The 25,393-nt window shown below is 35.0% G+C and overlaps 1 protein-coding gene across 1 annotated transcript in view; it reads right to left on the bottom strand.

The window, feature by feature from the left end:
- Positions 1-1,122, bottom strand: part of LOC145683366 (uncharacterized) — a 28,184-nt gene extending 27,062 nt beyond the window's left edge. The window contains exon 1 of the mRNA XM_081754697.1: positions 878-1,122. Within this exon, the coding sequence (XP_081610823.1) occupies positions 878-995 (118 nt within the window). The 5' untranslated portion in view covers positions 996-1,122. The remainder of the gene's footprint in view (positions 1-877) is intronic.
- Between the last annotated feature and the right edge of the window lie 24,271 nt (positions 1,123-25,393).

The raw sequence follows: 25,393 nt of genomic DNA, 5'->3' as shown, positions 1-25,393 counted from the left end.
AACCAATCCCTGCCGGGCAGGCACGAACACAGGAATTTATTTCGGGAGGGGTCCAAAGCTTTTCGGAGGGGGGAACAATTTCAAGCTAAATCATATTAAAAATTGTAAAACTGCCCCTAAAATTAAACTAAATTTACAAAAAACGTCCGGATTTGGGGGGGGTCCGGCCTCCTGGGTACGTCACTGCTGCCGGGCTTCTAACTCGTTCCTACTACTACTATTACTACTCTTACTCCTGTTTCTACTACTACTGGTACTTATAATATGGATCCGTATTTAAGTAATACTGCACGCCCAATGTAACGTAATCTAAGGTAACTTACTGTAATCCAACAAAATATAACTAAAAGCAATACATTTTGGTGCTTTCCTTCAGTTTTCAAATTGGTTCGGCGATACGGCACGAATGCCCTAGTTCTCATAACCCAGAAACCATATTTATACGTAAATTATAAAAGAATTATAATTTTCAACAATTATTTCTAGGAGTCTCCTTGAACTTTACTTATGCCAAGGCAGATACTTTCATGTCGCCCAGTGTAAATCTTCTAGGGAACAATACCAAGGAATTTGGTGAAAGAACTATAATTTTTCAACAATGATTTCTTTTTTTTTTTTTTTTTGAAATATTTGGTGGTTCTCGGTCACATGTCAAACAAGACCTATTTATATAACCTAGTGGATATAGTCCAAGGCAGGTTACTAAAGAAATACTAAATACTAAAGAAACACAATAAAGGTTTTGGCACTAAGCATTATGTAAAATTGTCCAAGTTTCTCTAAGAAAATTATCTACGGTTTTTGTTGTTTAGGCCTAAGTTACTTACAAAGGCCGAACTTCAGTTTATACTCCAATTAAATATTCATATGTACTGACCTTCAAAGCGTAATATGTATTCCTTCAGGCCCCATGATGACAGCAGGTTTCTCATTTCCTCTCCATTCTCGGTTTGTGGTTTCGACGTCCCCGTCAAATCATCACATCCTTCCGCCATTTTCGGGACTTGCGTATTGTTCTTTTAGTGAAAGTACGAATAACAGTGTCTTAAAATTTCAGTGGTTTACGCTGAAAATTGTATTAAATTGAAAATGCATCACACAACACTAAAACATGGCCACCAACTCACAGATCACATAAAGCCTAGCTTACGTATATTCGTTAAAGTAACATCAATGCAGTGTTACCAGTACACAACTTCTAGAGGGTTAAATTTACTTTGTCGGAAAATCGGTTGATAACAACAGAGTATTTTAAATTAAATTAACCTTCTTAAATTGGTTACCTTTTTCTAACCTACTTTATAGGTTAATAACAAGCAAACACTGTGTTGTTTCTACGCATTTTCCAGCAACCTTATTCGATTGATTACTGGTGACCTAGTAAAAGTAATCCTTTTTGTCTCAGAAGGGCTACTGCAAATTATTAAGTGGTTCTAGCAGCCAAATTGTCCTTTAACCTCCAGTTTGTTACTGATTATTTTTCTTAGTGCGTCCACGTTGTATTTGTACTGAGGCCTCCTGAAGTAAATCTGCAAGCATGAATGGAGCTTCTGATTTAGTTATGCTCTGCTAAAAGAAATACGTTGTTCTAAGCTGATATAAAACTAAGGAATATGTCAAAATTTGGTAGAACCGTCTGCTCGAGTAAAGCCCAAAACTCATTTCAATTTGCTATGTACTGACAGTAATTACTTACATTCACACTTTCATTCCTTGACAAAAATATATTTCACATCGCATGTTACCTACGAATTTTCTGTTAGGTCGAACCGTCTGCTCGAATGCTTTGAGAAATGACCCTCGGCTTGGTTGCAATGCCAATCGTGTATGACCTCAAAGTTAGAAACGACGAACCCTATGGAAGTTCTAACCCCTTTGCTCACTCAGTTATGTTTTGTTTAGCCTTTTGTAACACTAGTGCCTTAAATCTAGTGAAAAAATTGCACAAAATCGATGTATATTTGATAGACTCGTCTGTTAAAGTAGTGCCCCACTGTATATGTGCATAATTAGTGGGAGGATATTACCCCAGTTAAGAGCACTCTCAAACTGCGACCATCGTCCTGTTGCACCTACACACCCTCACAAGACACTTGGCTACCGTAGCTGTGAAACAGATTTGGGTGTGGGAATCATAATAATGTAACGGGGTTTTGACAGTGCTCGAATATTTTGTTCATTAATTGAGTGGAGAGCTCCCTCGTATTCTGGACTCCTGTGTCAGCATGTGATGATGGATACTGATCAATGTTGCCACTGAATTTCAAGAAAATATATTCCAACTCAATTAAGTATCCTCTACATGACTGCATTATTATGAGTTCCACTGCTAATCGTGAAACGATTCAAAGGAAACCAAATTTCTTATTAAGGGTCCGTGGTTGAAGGTAGTCCCAGTCAAATGTATTTAAGCGAGCTCTTGACATAGGAAATATCCTTTTATATTTATGCGTGCATTAACAATGGAACTATCTTTGGGTCAAAACCTTGCTTTCAGGTAGAACACCACATCCTCACCATTAAAAACATATTAAATTAAATAGTTAGATTCACGCCCAAGGATAAGGCACCGAGGCTAAGGAAGATGGTGATAATGAAAAGTGAAAAATGGTGGTATGAAGAAAGTGGGCGAAAGCGGGAGAATGTCGTGAAAACCCAGGCACATGGTGTTTGTCCACCACAAAGCCCACTTGACACGAGCTGCGATCGAACCAGGGACCCTACGCACTAGAAGTGAACGCTCTACCACTGAGGCACTGCAGCCCCATCAGTAAAAAGAAACACCTCATTGCTTCGGGGCTTACATATCTGTTGTCGCCAGAAGCAAGCTGTGTACACAACAGGGGCGGATCCAGAGGTGACGACTGCCACTCCCTGAGTAGGATATTTAAAAAAAATAAATAAAGAGAGAGCCCAGAGTTGGAGCGCTTGATTTTTCAAACTTGTATAATAATTGTTTTGTTACGGAGCAGAATTTAAATGAAGCAGTACATAGCAAGAAATTACTTTCCTTGGTGTTTTGCTCAGAAAATGTCCACCTTCGAAAACGCAGGTAGTCATTTGTGTTCTTTGTTTTCAAGATGCAATATTTTGCGTTCTCACTCCGTTCTCAAATCCGATCCCTGCTTCGTTAACAACGCACAGACAATAATCCATAAAATCTATCTGTCCACAAGTTTGTCAAAATTTATTTTACTTCTCTTTCCATTTAAGAAGTAACCATTCCCGCACTGAGGTTAGGACGATTTCGGACTCTGGGTTGATATGTAAATTTAATTTCGAACGAAATTGTACCAGTATCGGTAATGCATGTGCAAAACAAGAAATTGTTCATTACGACCTATAATTTATTTAAATTTAACTTTTAAAGATAATTATGAAAACGTATATTCAGAATGAATGGGATGTAATGGTTTTTCTTGTAGCATGGTATTCTTGTAAAGCATTTCTTCTTCACACCGTCCTTTACGCTGAAAATATCCAGAACAGAAAGCATGTGAAATTTATGGCTGATATTTTCCTGCCAACTCATTTTCCTTTCTATATGCTCTTAGGATTTTTTTTAAATACAAAATATAATAAAAACCTCACTTTACTTTTTACATGAAATTAAACTGCTACATTTCATGTTAAATGTATTTAATCGTTGTAATAGGCCTAAGCTGTAAATACAGGTTATTTGCAAAGATAAGACTTGCATGTATTCCCACTTTCCAGAGTGTGTGGCCAATGCTCGTGCAAATGATGAATTGATCAGCAGACCACCTAGCACAGAATCTTTCTTAACTGAACTTGAAGCCGTCCCTTTCTGCTTGTCGAGCTGCTCTAGAAATAATATCACTGTGGAGAATGACTTACATACCGAAGGTGTGACAGGTGAGTTTTTGACATGTTATCTTATAATACCCATATAGGAAAATGCCGAGCAAGAAGAAAAGAAAGAAAATAGTATAATTTTATTAGTACTTAACTAAAATAAAATAATTGCTGAACAAGGCAATACTTTTATGTAAATGAAGTATTCGATTTAACGTTCCACGATCAGGCACTGAGGCTAAGGGAGACGCTGGTGATGAGAAATGAATTAAATGGTGGAATGAAGAATGTAGGAAAAATTGGAGAACTCCAAGAAAACCCACGCACACGGTGTTTGTCCAACACAGAGCCGCTTGACGTGAGCTGGGATCGAACCAGGGGCCCCAGGCACGAGAGATGAACGCTCTATCACCGAGCCCCCGCTGCCCCACTTTTATTTAAATGTAACTGTTTCAGCAACTATCCTTGTCTTCGTCAGACACACTGTATTTATTTATTTATCATTTTAGATTTTTAAAGATCTCCTTGTTTTATTACTTCAGCAATTATTTTATTCGAGTTAAGTATTTATATATAAGGAAAGTTTTAATATGGAATGTATCACATGTTATTGTGTTCGCGCTGGATTTTTTTTAATGGTTAAAAGTACTCCTCCCGAAAATATTTTTGTCAACAGAGTGGTAAAATATAATTTTCACCAAAGAGAAGTATATTTTATTATTATTATTATTAATATTATTAATATTATTATTATTATTATTAATAATAATAATAATAATAATAATAATAATAATAATAATAATAATAATATTAATAATAACAACTACCACAACTTCTAACACTGCTCGAAACAAACAATGTGATGATTTTCAGCCTACTGATTGTGACAGAATTCTGGTTCTAGAAGTCTTACTTTTTAAAATACTCCAGTAACAATTGAGGGAGCCAGTGTTATGCTCTCAGTTTGGGATCTTTCGGAATACAAAAATTATACACCATTTAGTTTGTAATTTTCACTTTAGTTTTTGCCATATTTTGAAATGCTAATACATGTTTTGTCATGCATCATACATTTAACTTACTAAATCGTATCCAATCAGGATAAAATTTCTTATGACAATAGAAGGATGTCTTTACTGCTTAATTCCACTTGTGTGTAGCTTGTCAGATTGCTGCATACGATAGCGCAATTCTATCACGATATGTAAATGCGGAATATTTACTTCGTTTTGTGCGTTACATAGCAGTAATGAAAAATAATAATTTCTATCGTTGTCTAGTTGTCTTTGGTAAATGAGTAGCAATATTATTTTATTATTAGAAACTTCTTTCTTTCATACCATGCTTGTCTGCATCAGTTATGATCCCAACCCCCGCCAATGAACTTTGTGATGGACAAACACCGTGTGCGTGAGTTTCCTTGCTGTTCTCTCATTTCCTCTCACTTTCTTCAGCCAACCATTTCATTCACTCATCATCACCACCGTCTCTTTTAGCCTAGACGACATAACTGTGGGACGTAAAACTCAGATTTTTTTGCATCAGTTATGATATCGTATCAATATACTTGATCGTCACTTTTAGATCACATCCTAAAGTTGGTCTTGGAGTGGCATTGTATATTGTGAGCACATACGTAATCTAGCCTTCTATGAGCGTTTCAGAATTATTTCTCATGTACGTGTATATATAAAGTCTTATATCCTCCAACTTCTTTGATCCTCCTGAACAATCAGAGTTAACAGCTGCAATAAAATCAAAAGTTAAGGTAATACAGAATAACTAAAATTAATGGTAGTTTAATTTCACTGTATGGAAGGCCGTTGAAAGTGGATTATTGATAATAAGTGACTTCATGCAAGCGAGTGCAGTAAACAATCGTTTTATTGCGTATTGATTGTAGTTGTACATGATGTATTGTAATTATTTTTTCCCTTTTCTCCCCACCTGAAAAACTGCGCTATGATTGTTCATGTTTTTTTTTTATTTTTCTGTTTTAGCGTTCCAATCTGTCATCATTGGGAGGAAAAATGACCTTTCTCCGATGATTGGTTTTCAAAGAGCTGGAGATGAAATTTAACTACCGCGGAAAAAGGGCGAAACTATGAAATGTGATTTCCTTCATACGAAATCAATAGGAAAATTTAATTCTTTTTTATTTTATATTATTAAAAGATCTCTAAGTTTTAGATTATAACCAATAGATATGCATTGTCTACATATTTCTTGTTTGTATTACAAATAGTATGGACAATCAGTATTTCTTCTTTCATTACAAATAGTATGAATAATATTTTATACGACAAAAATGTGCACATTGTACATATAACTAATAAATATAGAATTCAAATTAATGGTTATGTGTTTTCGCTTTCATCCCTCAGAGGTTAATTAATTTTAAGATGTACTTTCTTTTTCGATTTTTCACCTCGAAAGAAATGTTGTCTTAAATTGGAGTTATAAAAGTTTAGTCCTAAATTTTGCACTGTCAATAAAACCCATTGTGCTTGTGAGTGTGAGTATGTGTGCGTGTGGGTTTTTGTGTATGTGTGTGCATACTAGCGTAATATTGGATAGCTACAAAATTTATTCAAGCACGTGTTGTACGGTAATTTCATTAAGAAAAAGGTACCAGTAAATACACATGAATAAATTCCAGTGCCGAAATGAGTGGACTCTTCTTAGTACTGTAAGTACAATGATTCTTTATTTTTCCATTTCATTTTTTGTTTTTGCCATGTTTCGCCTTTTCTCATTCTTAAAAGTCATGTAGTTTTTTTTTGACAAGGGTAAGTATTACATTCCAGGTTTTTAATTTTTTTTTCCAACGCGTCTCGGTTTTCTTTTTAATGTATGGCTTTAAATTTATCCTTTCGTGGAGTAAGCGCGACCGTTTCTTTCCTGTAGCACTACGCATATAATTATTCCTTGACAGCTATTGTATATTCGCTTCTTAATGTGTAGGTAAATATACCACACATTAAGAGGCGAATATGTACTCTTCAATACGTTACTATCCAAATACTAAAAAATAGAAATCAACAAGACTAGAGGTGGTCAATTGGATATGTAAATCCCCAATCCATAGATAATACGAACCTTCGGAGAAGCGAAATCTCCAAAACCTTGGTACAGACCAATCAAATAGACGACAATATTTTGACGTTCCCCAATGTGTGCTTTCGAGAGAGGGTGGTGATGCATTTCGCCGTGGCAAGATCTTAGTGTTCTTAGAGTTTATCCTGATCTGTTATTTATTACAATAACCAAGTGGTCTTACTTATCTGGTATAGGAGCTTGTAAATTATTATGCACATTACAACACAATTGTATGTATAGTGATGGTGAAAAATCAAGCAGCAGCCACAAGGATAAATTTATTTTCATTATTGTTTTTACTCATAATGATCGTTGTCCAGTTTTTATTCGTCGACCTTTTTCTTTTACTCAAGAAAAGTGTTGCGGCCAGAGATTAGTTCAGCACTGTCAAAAAAAAGAAAAGAAACCGCAGTTAAGTAGAAAGAAAAAGTATGATTTTTTCTTTTTGATCATGTTTTTTATAAATGTGTTATAAGCTGTGTGTGTTCTAGAGTGGATATTATTATTATTATTATTATTATTATTATTATTATTATTATTATTATTATTATTATTATTATTATTATTATTCAGTTCCATATGTCCAAATCATCATAAATTGATGTGTATCCAGTGTTGACATTAGGAATCTCAATCCATGTATAGTACGGTCTCGATTATCCGACACAGTTTCCGGGTTATTTGTTTCAATCACTATTCAACCGATCTATTTTAAATTTACGGGGTCAAAACTATGTACCCTAGTAGCCTAACCCCTAAGTTTGGTGCAAATCGGTTGAATAGGGGCTGAGATATAGCCTGAAAACTGTGGCGAATAATCGAGGTAGTACATGGATTGAGATTCCTAATGTCAAAACTGCAGATGCACATCAATTTCTAATAGTTTTGACATTTGAAAGTGAAGAATCCTGTCAGATTTCCATGATTTTTGAGACAGCGAGAAGCAAAGGGGTGTAAGTGACATTTTCAATAGAGTATGTATGGGTCTAAAATTGATTCTGCACAGGAAAAGATACAAACTGCGTAATGAACTTCGGCATAGAGCATTTATGGGTAGACATTCTATTGGACTGCGACGAGCTTCACCAGTTGTATATTCCAGTTTGTATATTTAGCTGTGCAAAATCCATTTTTGAGACCTCCATACTTTATTGCAAATGTCACTTACATCCCTTCGCTTCTCGCTGCCTCATTTCGAGAACGCCCCCCTCCCCGTCGTGTAAAAGACGTCATAGAAATCACGTCATATCCTATGACGTGTAAAAGACGTCATAGAAATCACGTCATATTCTATGACGTGTAAAAGACGTCATAAAAATCACGTCAAATTCCCGGACATTTCCACGTGGGAAAAGACTTGTAAATCACGTGTTGTTCGGTGTATTTTACGGTGTTTTACACCAAAAAAACATGTCTTTTCGACGTCGGTGTGCTGCTTGGGTAGAAATTACCATGAACAGCAATTCTTCGACATTTTTTTCCTATCCTGATCAGCTTTGCTTGGGGGACTTTACAAACGGAGATCATGGTATATTTATAAGGTCTCCTAGTAAACCACTGATTAGTGATTTTTCGAGGCTTTCATTGTCTGAATTGTCCTTGCCGGACCTGGGTAGCCAGGTAGGGATTTCTGGTAGAGATCAGGTCTCGGGTTTTAATCCCCGTGGGTTTCAGACGATGTAGTGGACCTGAATTTGGGAGTAGCTCAACCGTTACATTCGACATTAGATCATGTTAATGAGGTCCTTGGTTCAGGCCCACCTGTCGACTGTAATGAGAATAATAAGCAAGATCTGCACGTTGAACATGCCCAGTCGGTACCTCCAGTTAGAAATAATACGAATCCTTTTTTGAATGACATATGTGTATAGATGGGTGTAAGGAGAAAAATCCATTTTGTCCCTATGTTATGCAGGAGAAAAATCCATTTTGTCATAATATGGGTATTCAAGCAGAATTAAGTGATAATTTGATAAAGGTTGAGGAAGCTTGTATGTTTTGTTTAGATGCAGAGACTTTTGTCAAACAGCTATACATTTCTTCGAATAACCCGAATTTACAAATTTCGAGAGAAAATAGGTTATTAAACGTAGCTAAACATTTTAATACAGACTTAAGTAAACTTACAGCAGGGATTGCTACAAGTAACTTGACTTGTTTAAATAAAAATATTCCTTTTGCGGATGAAAGTGACGATCTAGTGACGTTCGCATTCTTGTTAAGCGTTTATAAGATAGTTAAATCTAATGTTTATCCCTGTGAAGCAATTTTAATGGCTTCTATTGGAAAGAGTTCCCTAGCATTGCATGATCAGATTTTAACTTGATTAGAATATATACATAATTGGGTACTGATATCATACAGGGTGTTTGAAAATGTCATCACCTCTATTGGAGAAAAGTTAATATTTGATCAGTACGTATATTGTATTCAAGATCCAAAAGAGTCTTTGATAGACTATGCAAATAAAGTGATGGACAGTTATTGTTTAACACATGGGAGATTAGAGGATCATAGAGTGAAGGACATTATCATGAGACGATTGAGCCCACAAGTACGTTTTGAAATTTTTAGACACTCAGTGCCGGAGAATTTGTCTACACTAGTGACTGAACTCAAAGTATACACCGTAGAAATGTTGATATGTATACTGCTGCAGTCAAAAATACTAGCCAAAATACTCGACTAGTGTCAAGCGTTTCTCGTAACTTCTCAGGTGGAAGGCCACGGTTCGATTCCGGTCGTGGGTCTATATCAAACTATGTTTCAAATTCTTCCTCCAATAAGGCACAGAGGAGTCAAAGTGGTTTGAGTCGACAAAATAGAAACTTAAAATATATAAATAATAGTACTCTTGTCGTTGGGGAACCGGGATCGAGTCCAAGCCTAAGGGGGTCTCAGGTTCAAACTCCGCTTACGCCAAATGACCTTAGTCAGGTGCGTTCAAAATGTGATAAGACTCTATCTACACGATCTGGAGAACATAAATCTTTGGTTGCAGCTTTAGTTAAAGTGAAGATTTTAGGAGAAGATATTATTGGTGCTATTGATTCCTGTGCGAGTTGTTCATTAATTAATCTGGAGTGTTTCACGTTGTGGAACAAATCCCTCAAGAAAGCAGTAGAAGTTAAAACTGATAATTTTTCTGGAGTTGGTGTTGGCAATTTTAAATTCAATTGTCTCAGTCAGTCATTCTTCCGTTAAGGTTCAAACAGAGAGTCTATCGTTTAAAATTTTATTTAGTGCCTGATTTAAAACCAATTTTCATTATTGGTGTAAATCACTTAAAATATTTGCTAGTTCAGATAGATATTACTAATAATTTTCTGTGTCTTGTCCTGGAAAAGATAAGGTTGCCGTTGTATTATAATAATCCCACGTCAATACATTACTATCGGGATTTAAGGTCGCAAAAGGGAATAGAGTCATCAAGGAGATCTTGTTATCTTCAAGATTCGGTTGCCATATCGAATCTCTTTTTGAGTGATGGAGTTATTTCCGGTCAAGAAAGGATTCTTCAACCAGTTGCTGATGCTGGGTTGGTTTCTTCTCAAAGGGAAAATGGTCTCGGTACCACACCTTCGACTCTGACCAATGATTTTTGTGCACCTACGTCCAAGGAAACAGCTGGTTCTGAGTATCTCATAGGATATGGAGGTTCTGAAACGTCTACACGCAGTGTTGCCACTGGCTTGATGGAAAGTCCTCAGAGGTTGGGTCGGCGGAAGAAAAGAAAGATGTATACTTCATCTAATCACAGAACATCGGTTATTGGAACTTGTCCAGATGACCATCCTGAAGAAATGATACAGCCAGCATCCCATCTTAGAAAGATGATTCATCGAACTACGACGGATATTCCTAATTCACCTTCCAGTAAGCTGAGAGGCTCACAGTATTCTTCTAAGATATTAAACGGGGAGAGTAATCAGTTAAATGTGACGTCATCCGGTATCCAACCTGATGCGTTTTCCAGTGTTGAAAGTCTTCAGACAGAGGAAGAAAACATAGATGGAGAAGGCAAAAAAGATATCATAATAGTTTTGGTGAGGCGGTAGTTGTATCAGAGGATATTATTCAGACATACGATCAGGTTTCCAGTGTTGCCACCTCTCCAAAAGTATTAATTAGTTGTCAACTTGAAAGGCAACCTAAAAATTTTGGTACTTCAGTGAATTTTACCGATCAGATAAACCCTGACTACAACATTTCAAAACATGGGGTTCAGTCACTCCCTGCATATAACAGTGTTGACACCGTATCTACCCCAATAAAAAATAATCGTGGTGATAATAAACTTGGTGAAACTCAAAGGGAATCTTCGAACCTAGGTAACCCAATGAATCATCCTTTACCAATGAGTGTTAGTGAATTACCCCCTGGTGACAGAGTTGCCATTGGCAATAAAATTCCAACAAATAGAAAAAAACTCTCTTATCACAAATAAATGCACTATTTCGAGGAATTTTTCGAACATTCCGAAGTTTTCTGAAAGTTCGGGTGGACTTAGTATATATTCACAATACCAGGAGACCGGTGCTGCCACTTCCCACAATAATCTAAAAGCATCTTATAAATGCAAGGGAAAAGAATTTAGCCAGGATTTCAATTCGTTACCAAACCACACCAGATCTAACTCTCCAAAACAAGTGTTACACACTGGGTAGGTGCAATGTTGCCAATTCTCGTAGTTTTCCCAAAAATGATTGTAAGGAAAATAATGATGTTTCTTTTCAATCTTTGGACTCGAAACCAAACTTCATAGTTCTAGACAGTCAAGTTCAAGGAGGTTCGAACTCACGATTATCCAGTGTTGCCAATTCTATTAAAATCATTGACGATACATTATCTGGTGCGAATCAGTCTGATTTAAAATCTTTAACAGGAAGTGTAACGATCCAGGGTCTAAATAAACTCCGACCTAATAATAGTTGTTCTCAGCTGTCCAGTGTTGCCAATTCATCCTCATCATTGATAAATAAAGCATCAAATGAACTCGGTTGTTCCATTAAAACCTCAGATGAAAATAAGGATTTAACTAGGACAAAATCGTCTAGCCATGGTGAACTTTTGGAAACTAGCAGTGGTGCTAACTCACAAGTTAGTAAGGGTGGTGATGAATTACATGTGAAGTGTCGTTCTAAATTAGACTATAACAGTGGTGCCAGTTCGTTTGAATTTAGTCAACCACTGGATAATGACCAATCTTCTAATTTTCATACCTTGGGTGATTCATCGGACAAGTTTCGGTTTATGGAAAATAAGTCAGACGGTTTTAGACATAATGAGTTTAGTAGTCATATTAATTAGTCTGGGGAGTTTTACAGATCACAATTGAAGACTGAAGTGTTTGAATCAGAGAAAGGTGATGAAGGGTGTCCCAACATAGAGATGGATTGTGATACAGGTGTCCAAGGACAATCAGATAATGGATTTCAATCCTATATTGGAACGAAAGCACCAGTGCACAGAGTCTTCACCACATCCCTCATCCAGTGGATCCTACCTTTGACATATGTGAGGTAGCTGATGAAGTCTTAGTCAAGCCAATGTTATGAAAGATGGTTCACAAGTATATTCAACAACCATCTTTGGCTATAGACCCTATATTCTTGGAACAAGATCCTGAGTTGCAGTCTTTTGTAGATAAGTTAATTATAGAATTTCCTTCTGTATTTTCTAATAATATAGGAGAAATACACAACTGTGAATATCAAGTTTTGTTAAAGGATCAAACTCCTATAAGGCATACCCAATGTCTAGAATTGCACAAAAAGAATTAGATAAAATTCTCGATTCTTTACTTGAACAAAAAATATCCAACCTAGTGAAAGTGACTGCATTTCCATGTTTTTTTGGTTGGAAATAAAGATGGATCCCGAAGATTAGTTATAAATTATACTGATCTTAATAAACAGTTAGTGGTCAGTACACTCCTCGTATTGAAGACGTTCTTGCTGAGTTGGCAGACGGAGTAGTGCTATCACGCTTAAATTTGAGAAAAGCTTATCGTACTATTAAACTTTGTGAGGAGTCTTATCGGCATTTTTGACACCGAGGACTTTTTGAATTAAGTATGTCCCCTTTGGAATTGCTTCGGGATCATTTTTACTTAGTAAATTGATCACTGACATCTTATACCCTCTCAAATATCAAATATCATGGAGTGAGTTGGTATGCTGATGATCTAGTGATATCCAGTCCGGATATAAATAGCCATAAACAGACATTGAGTATGGTCTTAAAAAAACTTGGAAGACAATGGTCTCACACTTTCAATCGATAAATGTTGTTTGTTCCAGAGAAAAATTTCATATTTAGGTGAGATACTAGAAGATGGGAAAATGTATTTTGACGCAGCAAGATTGGATGTGATTCGGAAGCTTCCAGCTCCAAAAAATAGAAAAGGAGTTCTGTCTTTATGTTCCTTTTTACAGTACTATGCTAGATATATACCTGGCTTCCAAGAGATTGTGGGGCCAATATCTCGACTCCGTTAGCCGAAAGTTCCATTTGAATGGAAAGAAGAACAGAGAAATGCTCTCCAAAAAATCAAAGATATGTTTGAAAGCCATGTTGTTCTGAAATTACCTGACCTAAATAAGAAATTTATAATATCATCAGATTCGTCAAATCACTCAATTGGTGGAGCGATTTCACAGGAAAATAAAGATGGAAAATTAATTCCTGTTAGTTTCTTTAGTAGAAAATTAAGAAAATACGATGTAAATAAACCCATTTTTGTTCTGGAGCTAATGGCAGCAGTTGAGACTATGCAACGCTCTTGAACATTTCTGCATGCACCATTTGAATTGAAAATAGATAATCTTGGTCTTCCATATGTTTTGCGTAACTTAAAAAGAGTGAAAAGGTACGGTAGCTTACTATATAAACTCTTTGAATTCAATTTTACTGTCAAATATGTTCCATCGGCATTAAATCTTCCAGCCGATTTTTTGCCGAGGTAATATAACACAGATGAATATTAAGATTTTCAAGTAGATCTATCCCATGATGAGAAAATTATAAACATGATCAATCAATTTATGGAATATGCCTTTTGCCCAAGTTTCAATATCTGATCATCAAAAAAAGATCAGGTGTTAAAGGCAATCATTGATCGTTTGGATAATAAAAAAAGACGTACCAGGTTATAATATAGTAAAAGGTATATTGTGTAAAAAGACTCGGGCTAGGAATAATACTTACAAAATTTGTTTGCCTAAGAATCTTTCTAAAAATATTATTGAATTTTTCCATTCTCATATATTACCTGGTGCTCATTTAGGATTTGCTAAATGTGCAGGCAAAATCTGTGCTCGGTATACGTGGGAAGGCATGATTCCTGAAATAAGAGATTTTATAACTTCCTGCATTGAATGCCAAAAATCAAAGAGTAATAATCAAAGAGTTATGGGTCAATTGGTATCTACCTATGAAAAATTCCCCAATGGAAAATGGGCCTGTGATATAATTGGACCAACGGTAAATTCCAGTTCAGGGAAGTACTGTTCAATAGTCGTTGATTCTTTCACTAAGATGACTTACTTAGAACCTTTTAGAACATTATCAAGTCAAACAATAATAAACAAGTTGTATAAACTAATGGGTCGGCATGGATTCATACATGCATTATGTCATGATAACCACTCGGTGTTAGTAAGTGCCAAATTTAAGGATTTCCTGTATTGCCAATGGTATTCGAGATATTAGGATATCTCCATATCATAGTGGGAGTAACGCCAGCGATCGATATATTTGCATAATTAAAGATAGTTTAAAAGCATATTTTGCGGAAAAACAACAGCAATGGGATAAGGTAATTCATGAAATAGAATTCTCGTTAAATTCTTCAGTTCATTCCGATCATAAAGCTAGTCCTATGGATTAATCCTTTACCTTCTCGATAAATGACCCTCTAGACATAAAATGGAAGGTGGATCTATTAGATGTTCGTCAGAGGGATGCTCTGAAAAATATGGAACTAGTTTGGAAAAGGAAAAAGAAGTTGTATGACAAACATCGTGTGCTAACATCCTATCAAGTACGTGGTAAGGTCCTAATAAAATCACGATTCCAGTCTTCCTTGGCGGATAAAATCACGAAAAGCTTGTGTTACAGTTGGATAGGTCCTTATCAGGTAATAAAAATTTTAAATACCAACACTGTTCAATTACAATCTATTAATGACCAAAAAGATGTCAGAAAGGCTCACGTAATCATGACCAAGCCTTTTCGTGAACCTCATATTCGAAATACTTAACATGCTATGTCTTAAGTAAATTACGGTTTTAATATAGATTTGTTTGTTAATGTTTGAAGATTCTTTGCATGTAATCCTAAATGGCTATTCTTATTTGTCATTTCATGTTATATGTCTTCTATAATCATATTTGATCAGTGAAATGGGTATTTCATGTCTGTACATGGTGAATATACTAAAGTATTTTCAATTATAAGTACCTGTAATTCATCATTGTTATTGGTCTAACTTTGGAATTTGTTTCACTAAATGGATGTATATATATATGTTGGAGTACTACATCGCTGGACGACTTAGGCTCTGTACATGGAGGCATTGACAGGACTCCCATAATCGTGACATTCGTCGTCATGTTTATGAATATTTCTGAAATTAAAATTATCCTGTTACTGTATGTATATTTATATATTTTTGTATTATTAATATATATATATATGTAAATGAACATTATTGGCATATGTAAATCTACCTTGATTATGTATATTTTGGATGAATATATAAAATGTAATTTAAAATCCTAGGTACATTAAATATGGTGTTTGCATTTTAAAATGTTTATATATATATTTATAGTCATAACTTGTTAAGATATATTTGGTAAATTTATCTTGAAAAGTGTATTTGCTATTGATTGTTTATTGGTACATCTATAAAAATTACAAGGACGTACATTGTGATTTGACGTTTGACTGTAATGACTAACTTTCGAATGTCTGTGTAGTTTTGGGGTACTTTGAGTTATTGCTTTGTTTTAGTTTCTTAATCTTTCGTTTTGTTTAGTTCTGGTTCAGATCTGGCTTATATTTTTCTTTAGTTCTGGTATGTAGTGAAATGTTAGTTGTGTTTACAAGCAACATTGACGCTTGACATTAATGGACTATATATGAAGATGTAAAGTTGTTTTGAAGGCAAGTATTGGTATAATTTGTACGATTTGGATTACCTTGTACAAATTATACAGATTTTTTTTACGAAGTGGGGGATGTGTGTACCGATTTCTCGTAAAATAATAATATAAAAAGAGACGGATTAAAGAGCAATATGCGGCGAGGGATTTACTTAACTTCTGCGTATAAATATGTTTATTTTTGACTTATCAGGAGGCTAGCTCGCTATCAATTTTAATACTATTTAGAGCACCATTTGTGGAATGCCGAAGAGGTGGTGGAATGCCGAACTTGGCTGAAATGAGGAAGCGCGCTGGAGTATGCACGGACATACAAGTGTGAAATTGGGAACGGCTAACACTTCACCTATGAGGTCGGATAAGATTATAGTTATATTGAAGTGAACCACAAGTTTATTAAGTTATGGAAGTAAAATCGTATTGTGGCAATGATTATCGATATATAGATATAGTGCAATCCGAAGTCTAAATGGTGTTAAATTACACTATAATGGATTGTCCGTTGAAGTACCTTCTTAAATTGTTTGGTTAGTTCATCATATTTCCATTTTGACGATCTATTGATTGGATTGAATTTTTCCACGAGTGAACAGTTCGTTTGGGTGATCAAGTGAAATCAGTAATTATACCGATTATCTTAGAGTGTTTTCGTTAATATTGTTATTTCCGCAATGTACGAGTTAAGTATGGAATTACTCTCCTACTTCGGCATACTACTATGCTATTTAAAGAAGTACCTAGGCATAAATGTGGAGTCCTATGTAACAAAGAATTGTTGTTCGTAACTTAGCCTATACCATATATTTAGGTAAGTTAAAGACTTAGTATCTAATATTGTATTTAATTTTCTCAAAAAGTGAAATTCTGAATACTAGTTGTTTCAAATAATGAGGTTATATATCATAAGAAATATATCATTGTATGTGGTTAGATCACATTCGAATTATTGAAATTACTTCTAGAAGTATAACTGAAATAGTTGTCTTGCAAGAACATTACTTATACACTAATAATATAATTATATTATTGAGAAGTTTTATATATAGTTTGTATTCAATTGATACGATTCTTTATTATAAAGAAGGTTTCTTTAAATTCTTAAAAAAATTATTTTGTCTAGTATAACCCACGTCACTTCATTAGATTGAGAAAAGTTAGTGAAGTCATTCGAATTGCATTACGTATATGGAAATTAGTATTTTAATATGAAATTTAAACAAAGTGTGTGAAATAAGATATTGGACCAGAGTTCCTCCAACATCCGCATTTCACCGTTATTTGTATTAGTAAAAATTATACCCAAGAGTATTAAATAAGATTGTGTAGCGGGCATTTGAGTATTTTATCATTCTGGGCTCACTGTCCGATTCAGAATTCTTCCCTTGATGAATTTTGTTACACATCGAGCTCTGAGAGAACCTTACCTAAAAAAGCACCTTACATAGCAGTGGACCTCAGAGGACTCTTCCGCACTTAGCATACAATGGAGCTCTGTTGTGAACTTAACAACTGTCTTATCTTGCTATGGAGCTCTGAGAAATTTGTTCACGCAAACCATCAAGTTTCCTGTGGAGTTTCCTGACTTTCGTTTCTCGCATACTTTGCCATGGAGTTTGTGGGACGAAATCTTCAATTCTGTTCCTATCAAGCACTCAGAATTCAAACCTCTCTCATTCAACTTGCCCGGGGATTCTGTGAGGATCTTTCCCTTTGCTGCCTTGGCCTTAGGATACCAATTTATCCTAATTAATAAATATAGCATTTATCTTGTTTACCTGTGTTGCATCGTTTTTAATAGAAATATGGGCATATTAATTATTGCTCAGGCGTGTTCTTTAGATAATTTCTCATGCTCCTCAATTTTTGATTTATTATAAAATGTAATAAAAACAGTCTACAAATAAATATGTGGTAATCACTTATTTGACTTCTAACTAAACTATTTAAGTTTGTAATTAGACAATAATGAGAGTTTGAATCGTCCTTTAAATATAACAAATCAATATATTTACAATCGGAGTTAGTATTACTACTAATATGTAATGGAAAAACGGTTTGTTTTTCATGATCTACTCTATACACATTTATAGATATTTGCTTATTTGGAAACTTTCAATTATACATTTCTTCACATTTATTTATGTTTAATAACGTAACTTGAAAAGAAATTTTGTTTTCTATAAAAATAGGTAACATTGTTTAAACTTATCGTAAATATTAAGTTACATGCTGAATGCATTTAACCGCGTGCAGAGCTGCTATAATACAATATAGAAAACAACTGTTGTCTTTGTTTTGTATATTAATTATGGCTTTCTTTGTTTTAATCCACTGTAGTTGCCGTATATATGATGAGGCCGTCAAGGGATCATATTTATTAATTTTAATTTTCAATTTGTGTTTCGTTTAAGGACACAGGAACCACTTCAATTCTTTTAGTGCTCTATTTTCGTAGCGAAATATAATTACAGTAAAGATATCTTCCAATAATTGACTTAAATCTTTAGTAGGCAAGATGATTACATTCCAACAATTTGCAAATAATCTACATGTTTTAACTTCTAATCCAGGTTTAGTAAATGTTGTTTCTAAAGTAAAATTGACTTTAAATGCTGATTTTTTTCTTTCTTGTATTTCCTCTTTCAGTAATATTTGCAGGCATTCATTTTTGTTGTTATTTAAAAAGCAAGCACTATCTTAATTTAATGTATTATCTTCCAGTATAAAATGTTTCAAATTATCATTAACTACACTTTGATTTGATATGATTTGATTATAAAGCTTATATCTTTTTACGTAATTTGTTGCAATTTAAGTTCGAAAATGATTTTCATACAAAAATAACTATTGTTTGACTATAAAGTCGCTAGTATTACTATTAAATAACAAATTTGTCAATAACAAATTAACAACCTAATATCAATTTAATAAATATAATACGGTTGTTAAATTAACTACTTCTAGTAATATGTCAGCACGCTGATATTTTCTAAAACCTGTAAAAAAAGAAAACACTAATTAATACACTTCATAAAAAATCAATATCACAATTGTTTTTGCCGCAGCGAGCTCTGGTGTTCTTGAACGTATTTAAAACATCGTATATTTCAAAAAATATTCAAGCATAGGTGAGGTTATAAAGAACACTTGAAAAGCACCATCACAAATTTTGACAAATTTCGAAAGTACTTACCCTTAATTCAGGCTCGATGACAACAACGTCTGTAACACAATGTTCACATTTCACAAAGCAACAAATAACTGTTTGAAAATAACATCGAGCATAAGGTCCTATATAGGTTTTGTGCTTTTCTCTGATTGGCTAAAATAAGACTGATTCTTATGGGATAAAATTCAGAAAATCAAATATATAAATGGCTAAAATAAAAGTATTTGCTATTGGCTCATAAAATATTAATCCACAATAAATGATTGTCTAAGATAAAAGTCATTTTCATTGGACAAAATATCTGAAAATCAAGTATATCATTGGCTAAAATAAAAGTATTTACTATTGGCTCAGAAAATAAATAAAAGTATTCAATATTATTCAAAGAAAACGACTTAGTTATGAGGACTTCATCATTCGAGAAATTGCTAATTTTTTTCTAAGTTCATTTTGACTGTCCAAAATACATAAAATGGTCCATATCTCGAAAACGGTCAAAATATCAAAAAAAATCTCCCCGTACATCACCCTTGTAGTTCTTACACATGAAGAACATATGGAACCATGTTTCAGCTTTGTACGACAGCAGTTGGCCACGTTGTCTAAAAAAGAGTTACTAGATCTAGTACATTTTTGTGTAACTAAATTTAGTAACTTTTTACGGACTTAGAATTTTTTTGAATACTTGACAACGAATGAAGATATTGTGATGGCGTTTGTATTTTTGGCAATGAACAACCAATAGATTTTGTCGCAACCTTGGTGCCCTCCAGGACAAAACGTCGTATACTCGTAAGCGAAGTAACATATTGGTAATAGTCCATCAACTAGTGCATGTCAAAAAAGTACTAACTATCGAGGTCAAAGATCAAATTCTTAAACCCTAATAACTCGTAAACGAAGCCACATATTGAGGAGCTGTTTCCACATTTAGTAATAGCATATCTAGTGCTACATAACGGAAAGGTACTGACCGGCGAGATCAAAGGTGAAATACTTAAACCGGAATAACTCATAAACAAAGCAACATATTGAGGTAGGGATTGCGTCTTTGCATCTACTACTATGCTATTTAAAGAAACACCTAGGCATAAATGTGGAGTCCTATGTAACGAAGAATTGTTGTTCGTAACTTAGCCTATACCATATATTTAGGTAAGTTAAAGACTTAGTATCTAATATTGTATTTAATTTTCTCAAAATGTGAAATTCTGAATACTAGTTGTTTCAAATAATGAGGTTATATATCATAAGAAATATATCATTGTATGTGGTTAGATCACATTCGAATTATTGAAATTACTTCCAGAAGTATAACTGAAATAGTTGTTTTGCAAGAACATTACTTATACCCTAATAATATAACCGCTGCCAGGTTATAGAAGGATATTTGTGGACACTCTGTATATTTCGCAAAGACAGTGATCTTTATTTTCGATTCATACTTTATTCTACAACGCACATAAGTTCTTGATTTGGTGGGAATTGCTTCTTTCCCACACAATTGGACAAATAAGTCTTTTATCGTTTTTTCATATACATATTTAAAACATTGCTTTTGCTGAGAACATTTCAGCTAGTGACGAACCATTTCAGTGTTTCTCCCTGACTCATTATATACACAGTATATAGTCTATAGTTATTGGGAACTGAATTAAGTGCTTTCTTTAATCACTTATGGAAACATTACAATAGATTAGAGAAATACGGGCTGACCAGATGTCCCAGTAGCCAAAGTGGCACCAGCCTCACAATTTTTGCAGTTCGTTATCTGTACTTTCTCACGCCAGTGTTATCGCCGTGTCTAGTGCATTATAGGCAGTTGACTAAAATTAACATAAATTGTTTTCTATATTCTGTTTGTATGTGCATACAGGTGAGTTCACTGAGTGATTTTTGAAATGATCTGCCAACACTTTTCCGTTGACCATTGCAACCCGTAGCTTGAGCTTGGATGCCCAGGGAGTTCAACTCCGGTGTTGTACGCAGCCACCACGCACGTTGCATGGGTTAAGTTTTGTGAAGGGGCACAAGCTATTTAGCCGGTGAAGGACGATTTCTTACGGCTAGCCCCAATTAGTGAAATCGCAGGTCCGCAGACCTTGTGCGTTTAAAAAGTTATATACGCGCCCTCCAATATCAGTATTCCACTGTGGAGATCTTCTTTTCGTTTATTTACTGAAGATTTACCTTTATGCTGCAGGACTGTTCAGCGTAACAACTGGATTCATCGTGGGACGATCCAGACAACTTTTCCCCAGTGCTAATCCCCCAAGTGTGTCAATGGTGTGAGAGAAGCATTTACAGTGAAATCCGAATCATAATTATACATATATAAAGGGCTATCGCGCACTGAAAAGTTAAAGCGTGATTTCAGCGACGAAAATTATTATATTTATCTAGTGTTCAGTGTTGTGTCCATTCCTCTTCGCTATTTTTTTAAATAGTGTTCTAATAAATAAGTATAGTGTTATTTAATCCAGTGCGTTTTCGTTGTTTGTATGAGTGATGTTTGTGTGCGTTATGGTCTGGATGACCGTCTGATCGTCCGTGAGGTTTTCGAGACGAGACACCCGAACCTCTCGGCGCCTAATGCTCATCTCATTATTGAGACCGACGAGCTCTTTGGAAACAGTTTGTAACCTTTCTTGGAGAGCTCCTTCATCGTAATGTCCAGGTAAGTTAAAGTATCAGGAGTATACTTATTGACAGTACCACGAGCCACGGACAGTGAACAGAATACGGAGTGGTTACAAATAAAAAGTTGCCCGATCAGTGACTCGAATCCTGTCGATTACAAATAAATGTTCGCCCGAACAGTGACCCGAACTAAGGACGGTTACAAAATAAATGGAAGCCCGAACAGCGACTTGACACCCTGGCGGTTACAATAATATAACTGTATTATTGAGAAATTGTATATATAGTTTGTATTCAATTGATACTATTCTTTATTATAAAGAGGGTTTCTTTAAATTCTTAAAAAATTTATTTTGTCTAGTATAACCCACGTCACTTCATTAGATTGAGAAAAATTAGTGAAGTCATTCGAATTGCATTACGTATATGGAAATTAGTATTTTAATATGAAATTTAAACAAAGTGTGAGAAATAAGATATTGGACCAGAGTTCCTCCAATATCCGCATTTCACCTTTATTTGTATTAGTAAAAATTATACCCAAGAGTATTAAATAAGATTGTGTAGCGGGCATTTGATCATTTTATCATTCTGAGCTCACTGTCCGATTCAGAATTCTTTCCTTGATGAATTTTGTTACACATCGAGATCTGAGAGAAACTTACCTAAAAAAGCACCTTACATAGCAGTGGACCTCAGAGGACTCTTCCGCACCACGCAAACCATCAAGTTTCCTGTGGAGTTTCCTGACTTTCGTTTCTCGCATACTTTGCCATGGAGTTTGTGGGACGAAATCTTTCGTTCTGTTCCTATCAAGCACTCAGAATTCAAACCTCTCTCATTCAACTTGCCCGGGAATTTTGTGAGGATCTTTCCCTTTGCTGCCTTGGCCAGGGGATACCAATTTATCCTAATTAATAAATATTGCATTTATCTTGTTTACCTGTGTTACATCGTTTTTAATAGAAATATTTATAATAAAAAGTTTTTATGGGAGAAAATTGATTCCTATAGAACAATATTACGTGCTAGAAGTGTCGGAATCTATTCGGACAGATGGAACTCATCACTCATCTACCAGAGAATCGTTTTACTAAATTCAAAGGGGATTTAAAGAATTTTAGGTATGTGGATTAGATTGTGTTTGTTTATTTCTGAAACGTATGAAGTAACATAGACAGACAAAGAAGATCCAATTTTTTAGACAATATATTAAACCGTTTAGGACAAATTATTACTTTTTTAATTCCTTTGACTTTGAGAAGTTGTGTTATTTTATTATTGAGTAAGTATCACGAAAATATATAATTTTCATTTTTCCTGCGCTTTAGATAAGCCCTGTAATATAAATAGGACGCTAGTCTTTTCTGATACGAGACTTATTCCTAAGATTTATACCTAAGCAATTGCATTCTATTGTTTTAGTGAAGCTATTCAACTTTGTATCGCTAACTGCCTCAAGACATTAGCGAACAGACAAATAGTGTATTTAGAACATTCGACAGTTACGTTTGACATTTAACTTACCTGGACATTACGATGAAGGAGCTCTCCAAGAAAGGTTACAAACTGTTTCCAAAGAGCTCGTCGGTCTCAATAATGAGATGAGCATTAGGCGCCGAGAGGTTCGGGTGTCTCGTCTCGAAAACCTCACGGACGATCAGACGGTCATCCAGACCATAACGCACACAAACATCACTCATACAAACAACGAAAACGCACTGGATTAAATAACACTATACTTATTTATTAGAACACTATTTAAAAAATAGCGAAGAGGAATGGACACAACACTGAACACTAGATAAATATAATAATTTTCGTCGCTGAAATCACGCTTTAACTTTTCAGTGCGCGATAGCCCTTTATATATGTATAATTATGATTCGGATTTCACTGTAAATGCTTCTCTCACACCATTGACACACTTGGGGGATTAGCACTGGGGAAAAGTTGTCTGGATCGTCCCACGATGAATCCAGTTGTTACGCTGAACAGTCCTGCAGCATAAAGGTAAATCTTCAGTAAATAAACGAAAAGAAGATCTCCACAGTGGAATACTGATATTGGAGGGCGCGTATATAACTTTTTAAACGCACAAGATCTGCGGACCTGAGATTTCACTAATTGGGGCTAGCCGTAAGAAATCGTCCTTCACCGGCTAAATAGCTTGTGCCCCTTCACAAAACTTAACCCATGCAACGTGCGTGGTGGCTGCGTACAACACCGGAGTTGAACTCCCTGAGCATCCAAGCTCAAGCTACGGGTTGCAATGGTCAATGGAAAAGTGTTGGCAGATCATTTCAAAAATCACTCAGTGAACTCACCTGTATGCACATACAAACAGAATATAGAAAACAATTTATGTTAATTTTAGTCAACTGCCTATAATGCACTAGACACGGCGATAACACTGGCGTGAGAAAGTACAGATAACGAACTGCAAAAATTGTGAGGCTGGTGCCACTTTGGCTACTGGGACATCTGGTCAGCCCGTATTTCTCTAATCTATTGTAATGTTTCCATAAGTGATTAAAGAAAGCACTTAATTCAGTTCCCAATAACTATAGACTATATACTGTGTATATAATGAGTCAGGGAGAAACACTGAAATGGTTCGTCACTAGCTGAAATGTTCTCAGCAAAAGCAATGTTTTAAATATGTATATGAAAAAACGATAAAAGACTTATTTGTCCAATTGTGTGGGAAAGAAGCAATTCCCACCAAATCAAGAACTTATGTGCGTTGTAGAATAAAGTATGAATCGAAAATAAAGATCACTGTCTTTGCGAAACATACAGAGTGTCCACAAATATCCTTCTATAACCTGGCAGCGGTTATATTATTAGGGTATAAGTAATGTTCTTGCAAAACAACTATTTCAGTTATACTTCTGGAAGTAATTTCAATAATTCGAATGTGATCTAACCACATACAATGATATATTTCTTATGATATATAACCTCATTATTTGAAACAACTAGTATTCAGAATTTCACATTTTGAGAAAATTAAATACAATATTAGATACTAAGTCTTTAACTTACCTAAATATATGGTATAGGCTAAGTTACGAACAACAATTCTTCGTTACATAGGACTCCACATTTATGCCTAGGTGTTTCTTTAAATAGCATAGTAGTAGATGCAAAGACGCAATCCCTACCTCAATATGTTGCTTTGTTTATGAGTTATTCCGGTTTAAGTATTTCACCTTTGACCTCGCCGGTCAGTATCTTTCCGTTATGTAGCACTAGATATGCTATTACTAAATGTGGAAACAGCTCCTCAATATGTGGCTTCGTTTACGAGTTATTAGGGTTTAAGAATTTGATCTTTGACCTAGATAGTTAGTACTTTTGGGACATGCACTAGTTGATGGACTATTACCAATATGTTACTTCGCTTACGAGTATACGACATTTTGTCCTGGAAGGCACCAAGGTTGCGACAAAATTGGTTGTTCATTGCCAAAAATACAAACGCCATCACAATATC

Source organism: Thermobia domestica, chromosome 4 (genome assembly GCF_964235325.1).
Source record: "Thermobia domestica chromosome 4, izTheDome1.hap1.1, whole genome shotgun sequence".
Lineage (NCBI taxonomy): Eukaryota > Metazoa > Arthropoda > Insecta > Zygentoma > Lepismatidae > Thermobia > Thermobia domestica.
Note: the sequence above shows the minus strand (reverse complement) of the source record. Positions and strands in the feature narration are given on the sequence as shown.